The sequence below is a fragment of the Nycticebus coucang genome, chromosome 2 (genome assembly GCF_027406575.1).
Source record: "Nycticebus coucang isolate mNycCou1 chromosome 2, mNycCou1.pri, whole genome shotgun sequence".
In the NCBI taxonomy this organism is placed as follows: Eukaryota; Metazoa; Chordata; class Mammalia; order Primates; family Lorisidae; genus Nycticebus; species Nycticebus coucang.
In genome coordinates, this window is record NC_069781.1 from 16,651,372 (window position 1) to 16,669,424 (window position 18,053).

General features: G+C 36.9%; 1 protein-coding gene across 3 annotated transcripts in view; it reads left to right on the forward strand.

Moving 5' to 3' along the window:
- Positions 1-18,053, forward strand: part of LOC128566920 (complement C5-like) — a 47,952-nt gene that overhangs the window by 25,554 nt on the left and 4,345 nt on the right. For all 3 annotated transcript variants that reach the window (XM_053564042.1, XM_053564052.1, XM_053564049.1), the window contains exons 8-17: positions 930-1,044; positions 2,576-2,702; positions 4,289-4,404; positions 6,939-7,124; positions 8,335-8,538; positions 10,032-10,241; positions 10,367-10,516; positions 12,181-12,310; positions 13,298-13,360; positions 14,479-14,664. In XM_053564042.1, the coding sequence (XP_053420017.1) occupies positions 930-1,044; positions 2,576-2,702; positions 4,289-4,404; positions 6,939-7,124; positions 8,335-8,538; positions 10,032-10,241; positions 10,367-10,516; positions 12,181-12,310; positions 13,298-13,360; positions 14,479-14,664 (1,487 nt within the window). The remainder of the gene's footprint in view (positions 1-929; positions 1,045-2,575; positions 2,703-4,288; positions 4,405-6,938; positions 7,125-8,334; positions 8,539-10,031; positions 10,242-10,366; positions 10,517-12,180; positions 12,311-13,297; positions 13,361-14,478; positions 14,665-18,053) is intronic.

Here is an 18,053-nt window from a genome sequence, read left to right on the forward strand (position 1 = left end):
AGGAAATAGACCCCTCCCTTGCCTTATGCACTCAGGAACTACAAAGATTGTGGATGTGTGGGGAGATAGTGAATTGAGGTTAGTTTTACAAACAACCTATCACAAAATCTTAGACCATTTAAAGATGATAATGTAGTTATTAATAGCCAATTTGTAATAAGTATATATTCTGGGGACTTAGCATATCTTGGCATACTTACAACTCCATGAGGTAGATACTACAACAATCCCTATGTTGCAAGTGAAAGTTTTCAGTTTTAATAAATATGAAAAAATTTGCTGAAGATCACACAGCCTGTCTGGTTCTGGCATCTGTGCCTCAAACACTACCCTACACCGCCTCTCTTATTAGCATTTATTCTGAAAATAGAGTACCTTTTATCCTGGTTTAGACTAAGTTTGTCACTTAGCTTAAACCAAAATAAAATGTTCACTTAAGAGAAACCAACTTTTTGTAATGGAGACAATTTATTTGTTCCATTACAATCCATTAGTAAGGAAACTTAACTTTTGCTATATGGCATTATTTACTATTACAGAATATTTATTTTAGTTTAATTCTAAACTAAAAGGAAATGTTCAGTTTTAGTTTTGAAAAAGAATTCATCTCATGTAATAGTACGATTGAATATGTATCTTTTAAGACAGAAAATAGGGCTTGGCTCCCCATTGATATCAAATCATCAAGGAAGTAACACGGCCTACGGGAAAGGGCCCTGGATCTGAGTCTTTTGATCTCCCACCCTCAATTCTTTTCATGTAGTATATAGTAATAAAAATCCATATTCTAGCTTTATTATTATGGCTTTATGCATGAAATACACTTTAAAGTATATCAAGTGCCTATGTAATATCAAATTGTCACATTTTATCTCAATCTTATTATTGTAACCATGTTACCAAAAGGACTTTATGCTATTGTTTGACAGATATTCTTATAATGAAGTAGTCACTGAGGCTGGCATTTATGTCACTTTTGGAATAAGAGAAGACTTACAAGATTATCAGAAAGAAATGATGAGAAAAGCAATGCGAAACACAACGGTAAGAGGTTCAGGCACATTCATTCATATCTACAGATGCATCAGGATATGAGAGATGGAAAGTTACTTCAAAATCATCTAGTCTGATCCCTTAATGCACGTGTACATTTGAAAGTTGAAACTTAAAATCCTCCATTGGCTTCCCATTACCCTTAGGGGAAAGTCCACTTTCCTTGGCATTGGCCTCCCTAGCCAGCTAATCCCATGTCATTTCCTCCCTCCCTCCACACCTCCTCTCCTCCCCCTACACTCTTTCCCCTACCCCCATGCCACCCACTACCACAGTGCTAATCACTGCTAATTCCTTCTTATTCTGGAAGTTTCAACATTGGCACCCTTTCTCTGGGAAGCCTCCCCCGACTCCTCTAAACTAGGTCAGCCGCCCCTATCATTTACTCCCTCCCCTGAGGCTCTCTTGTTACAGCATTTTTCATGCTTTATTGGAGGAGTTCTCAACCAGGGATCATTTTTACTCCCAAGATATTTGTGACTGTCACAAATGGGGAAGATGGTGCTACTGGCGTTTAGTTGGTAGAGCCCAGGGAGGCAGCTGAAGTTCTACAATGCACAAACAGACCTCTACAACAAAAATGATTCTGTCCAAAATGTCAGTAATGCTGAGGTTGAGAAAGCCTTCTTCCTGGTAATGGTTTATTTGTTCGTCTATCATTTTTGACATTAAACTCTTTGTGGGTCTGAGTTATTCCCATTATATGCCAAGAGACAGTATGATTTCTTACCAAGAGAAGATATAAGAAATTGGTGAAATTGTCCCTGGTTAAGATCTGGTGGTTACTGGAATGAGATTAGATCCTGGTTCCCATTTCACTTACTCGGTGTTCTTTACATTACACTACAGATGGTAAGGGTTCTTGTCCTTTTTGCTCACTATTGCATATTCATGTAGTTTGCATCATTGATTATTTAGCCTCTGCTTTTTCAAAAGCCAGTGTTATTTACTCAAGATATAAGTTAAATGCCTTTTGAAAATGCAAGAGTTTATCCTAAACTCTCAAATTTAAAGCTAAATAAGACAAAAAAGCCTCAACTCAAGTCACTCAAATTCAGAAGAAAAAAGTACAGCAAATTATATTTCACTGTTGTATTAATTATTAAATAACGTGATGTGACTTACCCTAAATTCCTTTATCCATTATTTTAAAATTAGTATTTAAATTTATGAGCAGCAAAGTACGTATTAAATATAATATCCAACAAACCCTCAGTTAAGGGCAGAAGTAAGCTGAGAGGTCAGGGATTGGAAGAAGACTGTCTTCTTTGTCAGCTGGCACCAAAAAGACTTGTCAGACTATATGAGGTTCAAGACTCTTCCACATGTATAATTCTGTATAAAATTTTTTAAAAAATAACATTCTGGGCTTAATTGTGGACTCAGCAATCCAGTTTACTAATGATGCTAAATCACTCCTCTGACACTCTCCTGCTCAGAGGCTAGGAAGACTAGAGTTTGTTAATTTTTATTCTTATAAATTCTTCTCTGAAATAACTCTTCCATTTTACCCTTTTAAAAGTTGATAAATGGAGTTGCTCAAGTCACATTTGATTCTGAAATGGCAATTAAAGAACTATCCTATGACAGTCTAGAAGATGTAAACAACAAGTACCTTTACATTGCTGTGACAGTCACAGAATCTACAGGTAAATTTTGTGTGTGTGTGGGGGGGGTTCTTTAACTTTCTTTTGGAAATATTTAGATAGAATACTAAAGGTATAAATAATTTCCATAGTTCTTTCATATTTTATTTTCTTTCATAGTTAAATCTCACTTTTTATATAACTACACCAAAATTTTTATTTCATTAATGAAAGTCAGTGAGTGCTCCCTTTTGAGTCATTAGACAAGCCATTGGGTTCCTACTCACTCAGCCGTAAAAATGGGATAGCACCGCCCAATTCATTTCCAAAGTGTCTGTGAAAGCTATCTAGCCTGAACATCTGGCACCCCAAGTACTCACCTGGTGAAAAGCAAAACGAAAATGAGATCATGTATGTAAAAATGTTTGATAAAATAGTATGCGAATGAAAGTTAATACCATTATCATTATTTTAGTCTCCTCTCTACAATGATGGAGTTGAGCGCAATGCTTCCTAAAGTCTAAACTTTTTAGTATTCTTTTGATGTTTAAAGTCTGAAAATGTAAAGTTTTCAGTATTATTTTTTTTTTTTACTGGCGAGAAGCCGCTGCCGCCAGCAGCACCGCCACCGCCATCTTCACTTCTCAGTTTTCAGTATTATTTTAATGTTATTTTGCCTGTTATTTTTTTCCTCAAATTTATTCCAAATAAATTCAGTTTAAGGAGTATTTATGAAATAATCGAAAAGTGTTGCCAAACATGCAGGCTACCAACAAGAGCAATGTATAATCTCTGTACAGATGTGGCTTACAAACTAGCATCAGGCATCAGACAGGTAAACAAAGAACTCTGTTACAAGAACGAATTTCATATGTACTCTAAGCAAAGTATTTAATGCTATCGACCTTCAGAAAAGGGTGAGTTTCTAGATGATTGGCAGGGTGAGGCAGGGCACCCACCATAGAGAACAGCAAGTGTGGACAGGGAAGCTTGATCTTTGAGGATAGCCGATTATCCTTTTAGGCTAAAGTATAGGATATGTATAGGGGGCAATAGGGATATGCTTTTTGGAAAGGATTTTGGATATACTAGAACTTTATAAATGATTCTTAATAGTTTAACTTAATTTTTAGCTGGAAGGGAACATATCGGGCTTTTCCACAGACCCTCAAGGTTCTCTCTACATCAGACTCTCTTTTTCTGATTCTTTTGTGTTTCTCTCTATGTCCCTGTGCTCTGTGGACCCCTTTAAGGGTCAGTCTTTGGCCTACCCTTTCCTTTTCTCCTCAATCCCTTGAACATACCTATATGAAACTTGGGCCACTAATGACAAGCAGTATCCCTTCCTCCCATTTCTCCTCAGTCCAGTCCTATAGTTCTACTTCTGCAAGTGCCTCTCTACTTAAAAGCTTTATACATAACTTTGGGGACACCTGAAATCTAAGCTCTTCTGCAGTGGCCCCCTGAACCAGGAGCCACGTTCTACTTACTATTGGTAAATGAATGAATGAATGAATGAATGCAAGAGTGGAGTGAGTGAATGAATCAGCCTGTGGAGCCATCTAGAGACAGAATAAATATCTGTACACATCATTATACTCCTAAAAAATGTCAGCATGACATTAGGTGGATTCATGTCATTTCCTTAGGTGGATTTTCTGAAGAGGCAGAAGTACCTGGCATCAAGTATGTGCTCTCTCCCTACAAACTGAATTTGATTGCTACTCCTCTTTTCCTGAAGCCTGGGATTCCATATTCCATCAAGGTAATGAGGGGAGGGAATCCTGCTAAATATGATTATCTTTTCCCATTTATGGAAAACATGTGAATGAAAAACAGGAGAAAGATACTGGAGAGGCAAGTCCCAGAAGGAGCTCTTTCCAAAATCTCTGCCCCTCCTGTAGAGATGGGAAACTGCAGGCCAGCTGCAGTCTTCGGAGTGAGTTCAACAGTTAAGGGCCTCAGCAAGCATTTCATAGATTATATACAAAAAACCCCAGAAGTCTATAGTTAAAGAATGACTAATATCTAAAATTATTTGGTGAGTTCTAAAAATCCTTAAGGTGGAGATATCATTTCTTAAAAACAGACCCCTTTCTTTCACCATTTTATTATTTCCCGTGAGTTCCCGTGTACATATTTCTTTCACTTTGCCTTTGTGCAGGACTCTGTCTGCTCTCTCTTCTCCCTCTATCGCTCTCTCTCCTTTTCATTTTTGACTCTTTCTGTTCCTGACTCTTTTTTTCTATCTTTATTGCCTCTTCTTTCTTCTTTCATTTTTATCTCCCTCCTCTACTTATCCTTTTTTAAATGCTGTTAGTATAGAGTTGAAGCATTCATTTGATTTTTGATTACATTTAACATTTTTATTATATATTTCATTACAAAACATAATATATTAATCATTTTACATTACATTATTGAATGGAAATTTTATCTCCTGTCCTTACTTTAGAAAGCCAGAGTACAATGTTTCTGTTTTTATTCCTTGACAATGTATTACTTTAAAAAAATCAACTTAAGCATACACTATTTAAAATGTGCTACTTATTACATACTGTGGGTCACTGGCTTTTAAGAGAAAAAGATTTAGCAAACCTAAAACAATCTTTGGTTATGCTTATAGTGTCTTCTATTTTATGTAATCATTTAATTTAATAATATCTAGTAATGTATAATATAATATATAAGAAAGTATTATATAAAATAATATACATAGATTATAAAGTTAAATTATCTTCTATATATATCTAAAAATAAAATATATAAATATATCTTTGTGGAAATTGTACACTGATCATATATAAATAAATACGTGTGCATATACATATATATGCATGGTGGTGAGAGGTAGAGGATAAGGAAAAAAACAGTATATCTATTTATTATTTTTCATGCCCAAGAGAAATATTCCCAGAAGTGGTTGCCTCATCTTCTTCTTTATCCAATTAAACCAATCAAGGAAGACAGGGGTGGTGGCTCATGCCTATAATCCTAGCACTCTAGGAGGCCAAGGTGGGTGGATCTCCTGAGCTCATGAGTTGAAGACCAGCCTGAGCCAGAGGGAGACCTCATGTCTAAAAAGAGCCAAGGGGTGGAGAGAGGTCAGATTAAGGGAGGGTGAATGGTGGGATCACACCTATGGTGCATAATGCAAGGGTACATGTTGGATCTATTCCGTATAGAGTATAAATGTCTTAACACAATAATTAAGGAAACCAGATGAGGTATATATTAATCAGTGTGATATAAGCATTCCCAATTCTATATGAAATCAGCACATTGTGCCCAATAAATGCATTAATATATACATGATCTATGTGTTTATGATTTAATAAAAAAAATGAAAATAGCCAAGGGTTGTGATGGGTGCCTGTAGTCCCAGTTATTAGGGAAGCTGAGGCAAGAGAATCACTTGAGCCCAAGAGTTTGAAGTTGCTGTGAACTGTGATGCCACGGCACTGTACCAAGGGTGACAAAGTGAGAGTCTGTCTCAAAAAAACAAACAAACAAACAAACAAAAACAATCAAAGAAATACAGTACTTAGATAGTAGAAGACCTTAATGATATCTACTCCTTGACTGATTTAATAGAATGATATTTATGTTTTGGAACTGCTTGGTATAAGAGGGAACCCATTCAAGAATGATTTAACTAAATATGATTAAACCTTTCTATAAGCAGAGAACACATTTCTCTTTACTGAATTAAACGTAAATAAGCCAGACATGGTGGCATATACCTGTAGTCGCAGCTACTCCAGAGGTTGAAGCAGGAGGATTGCTTGAGGCCAGGAGGTGAGGCTGCAGTGAGCCATGATAATGCTTATGCCTATTCACTGGACTCCAGCTTGGACGAAATATTGAGGCCCCATCTCAGAAAAATAACATTTTTTTTTTTTTTTTTGAGACAGAGTCTCATTATGTCACCCTTGGTAGAGTGCTGTGGCATCACAGCTCACAGTAACCTCAGACTCTTGGGCTTAAGCGATTCTCTTGCCTCAGCCTCCCAGGTAGCTGGGACTATAGGCACTCGCCACACTGCCTGGGCATTTTTTGTTGCAGTTATCATTGTTGTTTAGCTAGCCCTGGGCCAGGTTCAAACCTGCCACCGTTATGTATGTGGCTGGCGCTGTAACCACTGTGCTGCGGGCCCCGAGCCTCTATCTCAGAAAATTAAAAAAAGAAAAGGAAATATGATTTATATGTTGGTGGAAAGAAAAGAAATTTAGTTTAGAATTTTTATGTGTTAAAAGAAATAATGAGCTGTTGAAACAGATTTCATTGTTTTGACAACAGGTGCAGGTTAAGGATCAACTTGACCAGTTGGTAGGAGGGGTCCCAGTAACTCTGAATTCACAGACAGTCAGCGGAAACCAAGAAACATCAGACTTGGAACCAAAGCAAAGTATGACAAGTCTCAGTGATGGAGTAGCTTCGTTTGTGGTTAATCTCCCATCTGAAGTGGCGATGCTGGAGTTTCATGTGAGCTGAATTCTCCTGCTCTATGTTTTAGGATAATGTGTACTTTCTGGCTGTGTGTGTTGGCTAGCGTGCAGAAGAGATGCAGCAGATTTTGTATGCAAGTCCGGTGAATAGTTCCACAATTTTGCATCCAAAAGAAATGAGCTCCAGAGACTATTTGCTTAATCCACTCAATGATCCTTGTGGAAGATAGATCTATCAATTTTTTATTTGAGAATTAATTATTTTCTTTCTATACATGTGACGCTGGACATGAGTGGTAGGAATATCCTCTTATTCCTCCACATTTTCAGTCTTTTCTCAGGGCCAAGAAAATGTCAAATGTAGAAGCTTTCCTTTTTTCTAACTGTCAGAACCATTTTATGTTAGCACTTACTTAATAGTCTTCTCTCCCTGTAAATAATGATCAAGTTCCCAATCTCAAATAGAATATGAGCAAGTGAACAATGCAGGTGAGTGACTGCAGAATCCACACATTCACTATCAGCTAATGAGCACTTACTAAGTGCTAGGCATTGAGCTAAGAGCTTCATGAAGAACACATTTAATATCCATTTAATCAGCAATATCAGTTAGAGAATATTATCTTTGTCATTTGTGGCTGAGAAAAGGGAGGCTTCTAACCTCTCTTCTGATTAAATAACTTACAGAGTTAGTAAGTGGTGGTGCTGGGCTGCAAATCGATGCACATCTGACTGCACAGCATGAGATGGAGATGTTAGCCCTTCTGCTCTCTGAAGGTGGATGTTGCTGCCATGATATCATTTCTGCTCCACCCCACTTTAGAAGCACTCGTCTGGCCCAGTACTTCACAGTGACACTGGGCCAGATGGTCTCTACGATATTCACTCATAACTCCTGTCCCCAAGTCCCCAAGAGTCAGTGCCACCCTCCCCACCACCCATTCATTTCCTGCCATCCCATCTCATAGGAAGAGTAAGTAGTCCCTAAGTTACTATGTTTCAGGAAGGGTGTTCATATTTGTTCCTGAAGCATCTTTCTCTCTTTATTTCACCAGACTTTTCCACCATAACACATCCTCTCTTTATTCTCCACAGTCTTTGCAAAGTTACCTGATAACACAGAAGTCCAAACACTAGAGTAATGGAAATTTAGAAATTTATAAAGCAAAGAAAAAATGTGAAAGGCATGTTTTACAGAAGGTATTATATCACAGTCCACAATGTCTTTTTGAAATTTTCCTTTTCAGGTCAAAACTGATGCCCCAGATCTTCCAGAAGAAAATCAGGCCAGCAAAGTTTACCAAGCAGTAGCATACTCATCTCTCAGCCAAAGTTACCTTTATATTGATTGGACTGAAAACCATAAAACTTTGCTTGTGGGAGAACATCTGAATATTATGGTTACAGCCAAAAGTCCATATATTGACAAAATAAATCACTATAATTACTTGGTAAGTACAATAATAACAGACTTACATCTTATTCCAGCCTGCCACCTAGAACATTTTCCTTTGCTTATATAGAAGCATTACAGTGATCCTTTACATTTGTAGGTACAAAACACTTTCAAGAACATCATCTAATTTGAATATCATTTTTTCAAAAACCGTTCAGATAGGGCATGAATGTCACAGGTGAGGAAACTGAGAAACAAGCAACTTAAAATATTCACATGGTCACTCAACTCAGAAAAGAAAGATTTTGATTTGAACCAAGGATCTCTGATTCCTGATCTGGTAACTCTTCACCAAAGAGGGCCTGATTATTCCACAGAGAGCCTGTTTACATCACACTCCCTCTGCTCTACTTCATGGCCAAAACTTACATGACTAGACCTAGCTCAAATAAGAGCATTTCACTGGCATGAAAGAAAAGATTCAAATCTTTATCTTAAGAGTTGAGTCACATCATGCCTGTTCCAATTCTACAGCTCAGCAACACCCCTAAAGTGTCAGTTATATTAAACAGGAGGTGGGTCAATCAAGCCTCTTTGTGAAATCTGGAAAAGATGTGTAAATATCATAAAGACTTTGTGACAGTTGCCATGAAATGGAATGAATTATTTCAACGCTAGGCCAAATAGGTGGTGAGGGCTTTTCCAACAATTTTGGGGAAGAAACTGAAAATCATTAATGACTATAGAAACATTTTGACTGATGAAAACTTAGAGAGACTAAGTTTATGGACTGTGTACCAAAACCATGTATGAAGTCCTGCTCCCTGAGCACAATTTAAGGGATATTTGAGGATTTGTTTTTAAATCTTAATCCTCCAACTTATAGTTTAATGTAATGGATTTAAAACTGAATCCCCAAATAACATGCACTCCATTTACCCATGTATTTTTTTTTTTTTTTTGTCTCACTTTATGGCCCTCAGTAGAGTGCCGTGGCCTCACACAGCTCACAGCAACCTCCAACTCCTGGGTTTAAGCGATTCTCTTGCCTCAGCCTCCTGAGTAGCTGGGACTACAGGCGCCCACCACAACGCCTGGCTATTTTTTGGTTGCAGTTTGGCCGGGGCCGGGTTTGAACCCGCCACCCTTGGTATATGGGGCCGGCGCCCTTCCGAGTAAGCCATAGGCACCATCCCATCTATTTTTTTTTTTTTTAATCAAGACAACAAAGGAGGTTTTAGGAACAGTGTGATGACTTCAGACAGATTTGGGTTCAAGTTTTAGCTAATCTGATAGTTAGGTGATTCTGAATTAAAATCAGAAGAAATATCCCAAGCTTCACTTCCTTCAATGGGAATAACATTCCCACGGTATTGGTATATTGAAAATTAAAGGAGTTAAAGATTAAGGTTCCTGCCTGGCACATGGTAGGCTAATACATGTTCACTTTATTTTTCTTTAGCATAATTTCTGCTTCAACTCCAAAATCCATCCTGATGTACAAGTTTTGTTGTTGAACTCATTATCGCTGCCACTGTTTATTTCTAGATCTTATCCAAGGGCAAAATCATACACTTCGGCACAAGGGAGAAGCTTCCAGATTCATCTTATCAAAGTATCAACATTCCAGTGACACAGATCATGGTTCCTTCAGCCCGTCTCCTGGTCTATTACATTGTCACAGGGGAGCAGACAGCAGAATTAGTGTCCGACTCAGTCTGGTTAAACATTGAAGAGAAGTGTGGCAACCAGCTCCAGGTCAGCTACAAATTATAAATCACAACTACATTTTTTTCTGAATGAAGGAGGCTGTCAACGAACAAAAATGAAAGGTTTTGTTCATGCCAATGATACTTTCTTTTCTCTTTCAAATTAATTTTTAGGTTCACCTGTCTCCAAATGCAGATGCATATTCTCCAGGCCAGACTGTGTCTCTAACTATGGCGAGTGAGATGGATTCATGGGTGGCATTAGCTGCAGTAGACAGTGCTGTGTATGGAGTCCAAAGAAAAACCAAAAAGTCCATGGAAAGAGTTAAGTGCTGCCTTTCTTGAATTAGAATCAGTATGTAGTGCCTTACTGTGTGGCCACTAGGGTAGGTTGTAAGAATTAAGGGGAGTAACCCACTCACCATAGCGGTTCTTAGGAAAATAAGCCATCTTTAAGTTAGTTTCTAAAGCATAGGGCAATCCTTTTTTGTTTTTCCAAATACAGACATAAGCAATTTAAAAACATATGACCAGGATTGCAATTACATTCGTGAAGTAAAAGGGTCATCAGTTGAGACAGTTTGGGGTTGGGTTTGGGGTAGTGAAAGGGTGATTATACTATTAATAGTAGCTGCACCAGGGAAGACTTGATAGGTCACCTTTGGGCTTCTTTTTATTGTTGCTGTTGTTTTATTCCCATTAAAATTTATGGCAAAGAAGAATCTGAAAATTATTCAGTTATTTTAAGTTTCTATTTATCTCCACAATGCTTAGCTATTAGTATTTTCTAAGTTTGAATTCTTTGCACAGGGAAGAAAGAACTGAGAAACTGTAAAGTTAAACACATTCATAGAGAAAAGGATATTTAGGGTCAAAATTAAAACTGGAGCAAGCCCCCAAACAAGTTCTTGCCTGTATAGAACCTAGAGCCTTCCTGTCCCCAAACCCAGGAGATTATGTTTTGTTTTGTTTTCTTTTTTAACTTAAAAATTAATTTCTGGCCAGGTGCAATGGCTCACACCTATAATTGTAACACTCTGGGAGGCTGAAGTAGGAAGATCATTTTAGCTGAGGGATTCAAAAGCAGCCTGAACAAGAATGAGACTCCCCTTCACCCCACCCCACCTCCACACATGCACAAAAAGCAAAATAGAAGAAAAGGTAGACAGGCATGGTGGCACATGCCTGCAGTCCCGGCTACTCCAGGGGCTCAAGTAGGAGGACTGCTTAAGCACAGGAGTTTGAGGTTTCACTGAGCTTTGATGATGCCACTGCACTCTAGCCAGGACAACAGAGCATGAGTCTTTCTCTTAAAAAAAACAAAAAAACAAAATTAAATTATTTGTTAATTCACCCCTTCATGTCTATTTGTATTATGTATGCATTTACTTATGATATTACATTGATTAGAGCATGTGTTCTATGTACAAAACACCATAGTTCAGTTTCTAAAAGACTCCTCATCAAAGCTATTTGCTTAAACTTAATTTTGGTCAGGCCCAGTGGCTCACACCTATAATCTTAGGACTATGGGAGGCCAAGGCAGGTGGATTGCCTGAGCTCAGGAGTTCAAGACCAGCCTGAGCAAGAGCAAGACCCATTCCTAAAAAATTGTCAGGGCAGGCACCTGTAGTCTCAGTTACTTAGGAGGCTGAGTAAGAGTATTACTTAAACCCAATAGTTTAAGGCTGCTGTGAGCTATGATGCCATGGCACTCTACCCAGGGTGACAAAATGAGAGTCTGTCTCAAAAAAAAAAAAAGACAAAATAACAACAAAAAGACTTAGTTCTAAATTTAATTTTGAATAGATGAGTATTTAAATTAATAAATTCAAAAAGACAAAGTTAGAAACAAAGTGGAGAAATTTGGTCTTTGGTCGTTAGTGAAATTTAACAGTTTTGTTGTAACCATGTAACAACTAGTACTTTTGGTTATTTGGACGAATGAATAAATCTGAAAAGCCTCAACATTTTGCTTTTCTGGACAGGTATTTCAAGTTTTAGAGAAGAATGATCTGGGATGTGGGGCAGGTGGTGGCCGCAACAATGCAGATGTGTTCCATCTAGTTGGACTCACCTTCCTCACAAACGCAAATGCAGATGACTCCCAAGGAAATGGTAAAATGCTTGACATTTTTATAACTGAAATTTACATTGATCATTTGCCTCCTAGACCTGATTTTTGTCCCTCTTCAAGAATATTCTCTTTGCTGATTTTAGAATGCCATGACTATGTAACTTTCATATAAATTTTTCATTGGTCTTCAATATAAAGTACAGATTCTTTAGTGTTCTTGTCCTGAAAGCCTTCCCTAACCTTCTCCTTCACTATATCCAATTATTTCTTACCCTGCTGTGCCTTACCTTTTGTTTAAGCTATACAGAACCAGTGTAGTTCTTGAGTGGCACTGTGCTATTTTACACCATTGGGCCTTTACCCATTGGCACTGCTTTCTTCTTTATTAGGCTGGAGAAGCTAGCATGATAATCATCTCCTGTATGAGACCTCTTCCACATATAGAATTAATCATTTCCTCCTCCTTTAATAGGGAGGATATTGGAGGGACTAGATCTATTCACAAGTAATATGATAGCAGTATGTCACTGCACAGTCTTATACTTAGTTGTACGTCTGTCTCACCCATTGTACTGTGAGCTCATTAAGGGCAGGAATCATATCTAAATTACCTTTTTATGGTTTCAAGATTGTTTATAATTATGCTTGATAGTATAGTATTCATATTCATATTTATAATCATGTAGCACAAAGAGCAAATAATGAAAATAACATACCCATCAAAAAAATTATGCTAAATGCTTGAGTATTTCTCTGTAGTCAATGGATCAAAAACGTTAAAGGGTTCAAAACCAAATTCACACAAAACAAGTCAAACTATATGACACTAGGTCATGAGCTCCACTAAGATAAAACAAATCAAATTTAAATTTGTGGTGCATAATTCCTAATCTGAAGCAGGCCCTCAATATTTGTTGAATGAGTGAATTATGAATGTTTTAAATACTTAATATGGCAGTGTTCTTAAGATTTTATCCCCTTTTTTTCTTCTTTTCTCTCTCTCTCTCTCTTTTTTTTTTTTTTAACAGATGAACCTTGTAAAAAAATTCATAGGCCAAGAAGAATGCTGAAACAGAAAATAGAGGAAGCAGGTATTTTAAGATTCATGTGATTATAAAAAGGTTATGATGACATCATTCAAAAGCTAGAGAAAATTCAATATTCTGTCATTTCCTCTAATTCAAATAGAATGGGTGATAAAAAAGAAGATTAATTCAAATAAATCCAGTAGTTCATTTGCCATATCATTATTCCGAGGAAAACAGGTCTTTATTATTATTTCTACCTCTAAAATCTATGGTAGGCTGAGGTGGGAGGATTGCTTGAGGCCAGGCGTTGGAGTGCAGCCTGGGCAACATAGAGAGACCATCTCTACCCCCCTCCCAAAAAAGAAGAAAAATAATATATATGTGTATGTATACATATGAAAACTTTTATTTGTAATAAGTATTTTCTCCCTAAAAACTTCCTCTAGCAATTAAAATTATATTCTTCCATTTTATTCTGAGAAAATTTACCCTTTGATTCACTTTGGGGTACAATGGACTTATAAAAGTCTATTACTTCCATTTCATATATATGCATTTCATGGTTTATATCACTTTGGATTGTTCCTTAGAAAATACATCTAATGGGAATTATTTTTAAATAACTATTTAAATAAAATATGATATTTGGTCTTGTTTCTGTAAAAAGGACATTGAACTGAAAGTCAGTGAACTGAGTTCCACTAACAATCATCCTTATATTAATATAATAATTTCTTTCATTTGTGTATGAGTTATTTTAATTCTAATCTCTATTCTGAGTTGTAATAAAACGAAAAAAATGAGACATCAAGTACTTACAATGAAGGATGATGTCATTGACAAAGGTCCACAGCCATGCTATAAAAAAACTTTCTGAAAAAATAGGATATTTAGCTTGAAGAAGGAAGTATTCGTATAGTGAAGGCTTCTTGTGTATTTAACTTATTTTACTCACAGGGTGCTATTTAACTATTATGAATTGAAACAGACCATCTGGTAAAGTCGCATTTCCCCATTCCTAGGGTAGTTCTAAGGGCAACCTGGCAGGTCAACTAGCTGTGGCTACGGTGGGTAGCAGGGCCATATAGCAGTAGAATCCAGGTATCCTTGAGATTCCTTCTAAGCCTGAGATGTTATAACCCTATGGATAATCAAAGGCACTTGTGTTATTACAATTTCAGCTGCTAAATATAAACATAAAATACTAAAGAAATGTTGTTATGATGGAGCCCAGCATGTTGATGAAACCTGTGAACAACGAGCTGCGCGGATTACCATAGGCCCAAGATGCCGCACAGCTTTCAGTGAATGTTGCACCATTGCAAACCAGGTCCTCACTTACAAATTTAAGTTGATGGAAATTCACCGTAAGTATGTTTTTTTAATCACAATTTTGCTTCATATGGGGAATGATGTGTAAATTTATCCTGCATAGAAAGCCAGTTTTCATGTTTTATTTATAACTGAAAGTAGAAAAATAAATTATAAATGCCTATAAAGGAAAATCTCTCATTTTGGGAATTAGAAGAACTGTAGTATAGCCCAGAGTATATATTACAGAGTCAAGACCAACTATAAACTTAAAGCCAAATCATTCTACAAACTTGAATGATTATCCTGTGTAAGCTACAACCAATATGCCTTTGATTTATGAAATTCTGTGGTTTGGTGATATTACAAGCATTAAAAATTCAATATGAAACCACACTGACTAAATATAGCTAAAGATTTCTAAATGTAGCATAAAGATAAGCGTACGTATATAAAAGTTGAAATCTTATTTTTGTTTCAACCACAAAATATGTATTCAGAATTTATATAACTCTCATTAAGATTAGGTTATTAAGTATGAGGTGTTGAATTTCCTTAAGTACTAAATTTGACATTGATATAGCTGACATTCACTTTGACACTACTTGTTCTATTTTTATTGTGAAGGTATATCCTCATTCTTTCAAACATACATTTTTGACTTGTGGTTATCTTTCCAAGTTTTTTTAAAGGCAATTTTTGTGAAACCATGGATAAGTCAAAAAATAAATGAATGGGACCTGAGCAAATTAAAAAGCATATTATGAGTAAGACAAAGGGCTAGTGACCAGAATATACAAAAAACTCAAGCAGATTAACAAGAAAAGAGCAAACAACTCCGTCAGTCAATGGGTAAGAGAGAGGAACAGAACCTTTTGCAAGGAGACAGACAAATGGCCAACAGACACTTGAAAAAATGCTCACCATCCCTAATCGTCAGAGAAACGTAAATCACTCTGAGATATCATCTAACACCAGTGAGAATAGCCCACAAAACAAGGTCCCAAAACTGCAGCTGCTGATGGGAGTGCAAAGAGGAGGCTACACTTATTGCACTGTTGGTGGGATTACAAACTAATACAGCCTCTTTTGAAAGAATGGAGAATCCTCAAAGAACTAATAGTAGACCTCCCATTTGATCCTGCAATCTCATTTTTATCTACCCAGAAGAGAAAAAGTCATTTTACCATAAGGACATCTGCACTCAAATATTTATAGCAGCTCAATTCACAATTGCAAAGATGGAAACAACTCAAGTGCCCATTGACCCTTTAATGGATCAAGGAAGTGTGGTATATGTATACCATGGAATACTAGTCAACCATAAAAAAGATGGAGACTTTTGTATTTACCTAGATGGATTTGTAGAACATTCTCCTAAGTAAAAATATCTCAAGGATGGAAAAGCAAGCATCTTATGTACTCAGTTTTAATCTGAAACTAGCAGGCCAACAATTATAGGCCCACAGGAGAGAAAAGCATAATTAAATTCAAGAAGGTGGAAGGAGGGAGGAGTTTCAGTAAGTTCCCCCCTATCGGGTACAGCGTAGGGGTATGTGTCACACTTCCTGGGCAAAGGACACAACTACAACTCAGACTTGGGACTCTACCTTACAAGCACAAATAATGTCACCTAACCATATGTACCTAACCCAAAATTTTTAAAAAATGGGCGGTGCCTGTGGCTTAAAGGAGTAGGGCACCAGCCCCATATGCCAGACCTGGCGGGTTCAAACCCAGCCCCAGCCTAAAACTCCAAGAAAAATAAAAAATAAAAAAAGGAAATACAACTGCTACCAAATACAAAAAAAAAAAAACAAAAACAGATAATGATGTCAGTTTGGTGGTCCAGCACTGGTATTATCCCCTACAACTTTATGAAACCTGGTCATTTGATTACAGTGGATGTCTATTGCAATTAACTAGATGCAAGAACGAGGATGCTTGCTGAAATTGGTCAAGAGAGACAGCCCAGTCCTCTTGCAAGACAACACTCGACTGTGTCACACAAACAATGCTGCTCATACTACAGAAGCTGGACTTGGTGCAAGGTCCGGTGAATATGGTGGATGATAGAGCTTCCAAGTGACTACCACTTCTTCCAGCTTTGGACTATTTTTTGCAAGGAAAAGCATTCAATTATCAACAAGCTGTCGAAAATGCCTTTTTTGATTCATTGCCAGGCTTCTTCACTGCTGGCATACACAAGTTACTGTTAAGATGGCAAAACTGTGTCAATAGTTTAGGCATATGCTTAGATTAATTGTACTGCTTCTTGTTTGAGATATAATAAGCTGAACTTTTGGTTCACAGTCGGACATTTCATATTTTGTGACCTAATATATTTTCAGAAATTTTTAGATTTTCCTTTCACTTATATATAGTCTTTAACAAAACAACAGGACGATAGCTCCTGTTTGTGTACCGACATGCAACACATAACGACATTTCAGTCAATGACAGACTGCATATATGACAGTGCTTCCATGAGAATATAATACCATATTATTGCCATACCTTTTCTATGTTTCAATACTCAAGTATTCAATACACAAGTATTGTTTTACGGTTTCCTACAGAGTTTAGTACAGTAACATGCAGCACAGATTTGTACCCTAGAAGCAATATGCTGTACCCTGTAGTCTAGGTATGTAGTAGTCTATACCGTCTAGGTTTGTGTGAGTGCACTGTACCATGTTCACACCACTGGGAAATCGCCTAATGATGATGCATTTCTCAGAATGTATCCCCATGGTTAAGCAACACATGAGTATATATGTTATATACTCATGTATAATGTGTATAATATATATAACAACATGGTTTTGGTACATGGCCAATTTTATGTTTGTAGAAATATATTCATTGAGAAGAACAATGTTTAAAATACACCGTTGAGCAAAACAATCAGAGTACAAATTTAGATGGTTTTACAATTTTTGCTTATTACATGAAACATTGTAATAAACAATCCAGTACATTTATTTTTTTATTTCCCAAACTTATTTGGCTTCAGCTACATGGAAGTCACTCTCTGCAGCCCCCTCCTCCCTGGCATCCTACTCCTCATTCTAGGCAGCTCAACCTCCCAAAACTCCATCTGTGTTGCCACAAACCTTCAATACCACCAGGCTCCTCATGGGTTCCTCTCCCTGCCCTAGCCTGTAGGTTGCCTGTAGGCAGTAAATTGGGACAATTTTAAGGTTCACCTAATCTTTTTCCCTTCTCTCATGGATCACAGTCCTGTGCTGTTTATGTTCCAACATCTAAAATTACATCCTTAAATATTGTGTATCTAATTTTTAGATTATGTTATCTAATTTTTTAAGATAAAAGAGTAAATCTAGTCCCTTTTAGTACATCTTGGATGGAAGTAAAACTTATATTCATTTCTATTAAAGTAAATATGAATAATTACAGAGTTAAGGTAGAAGAATCACACAAA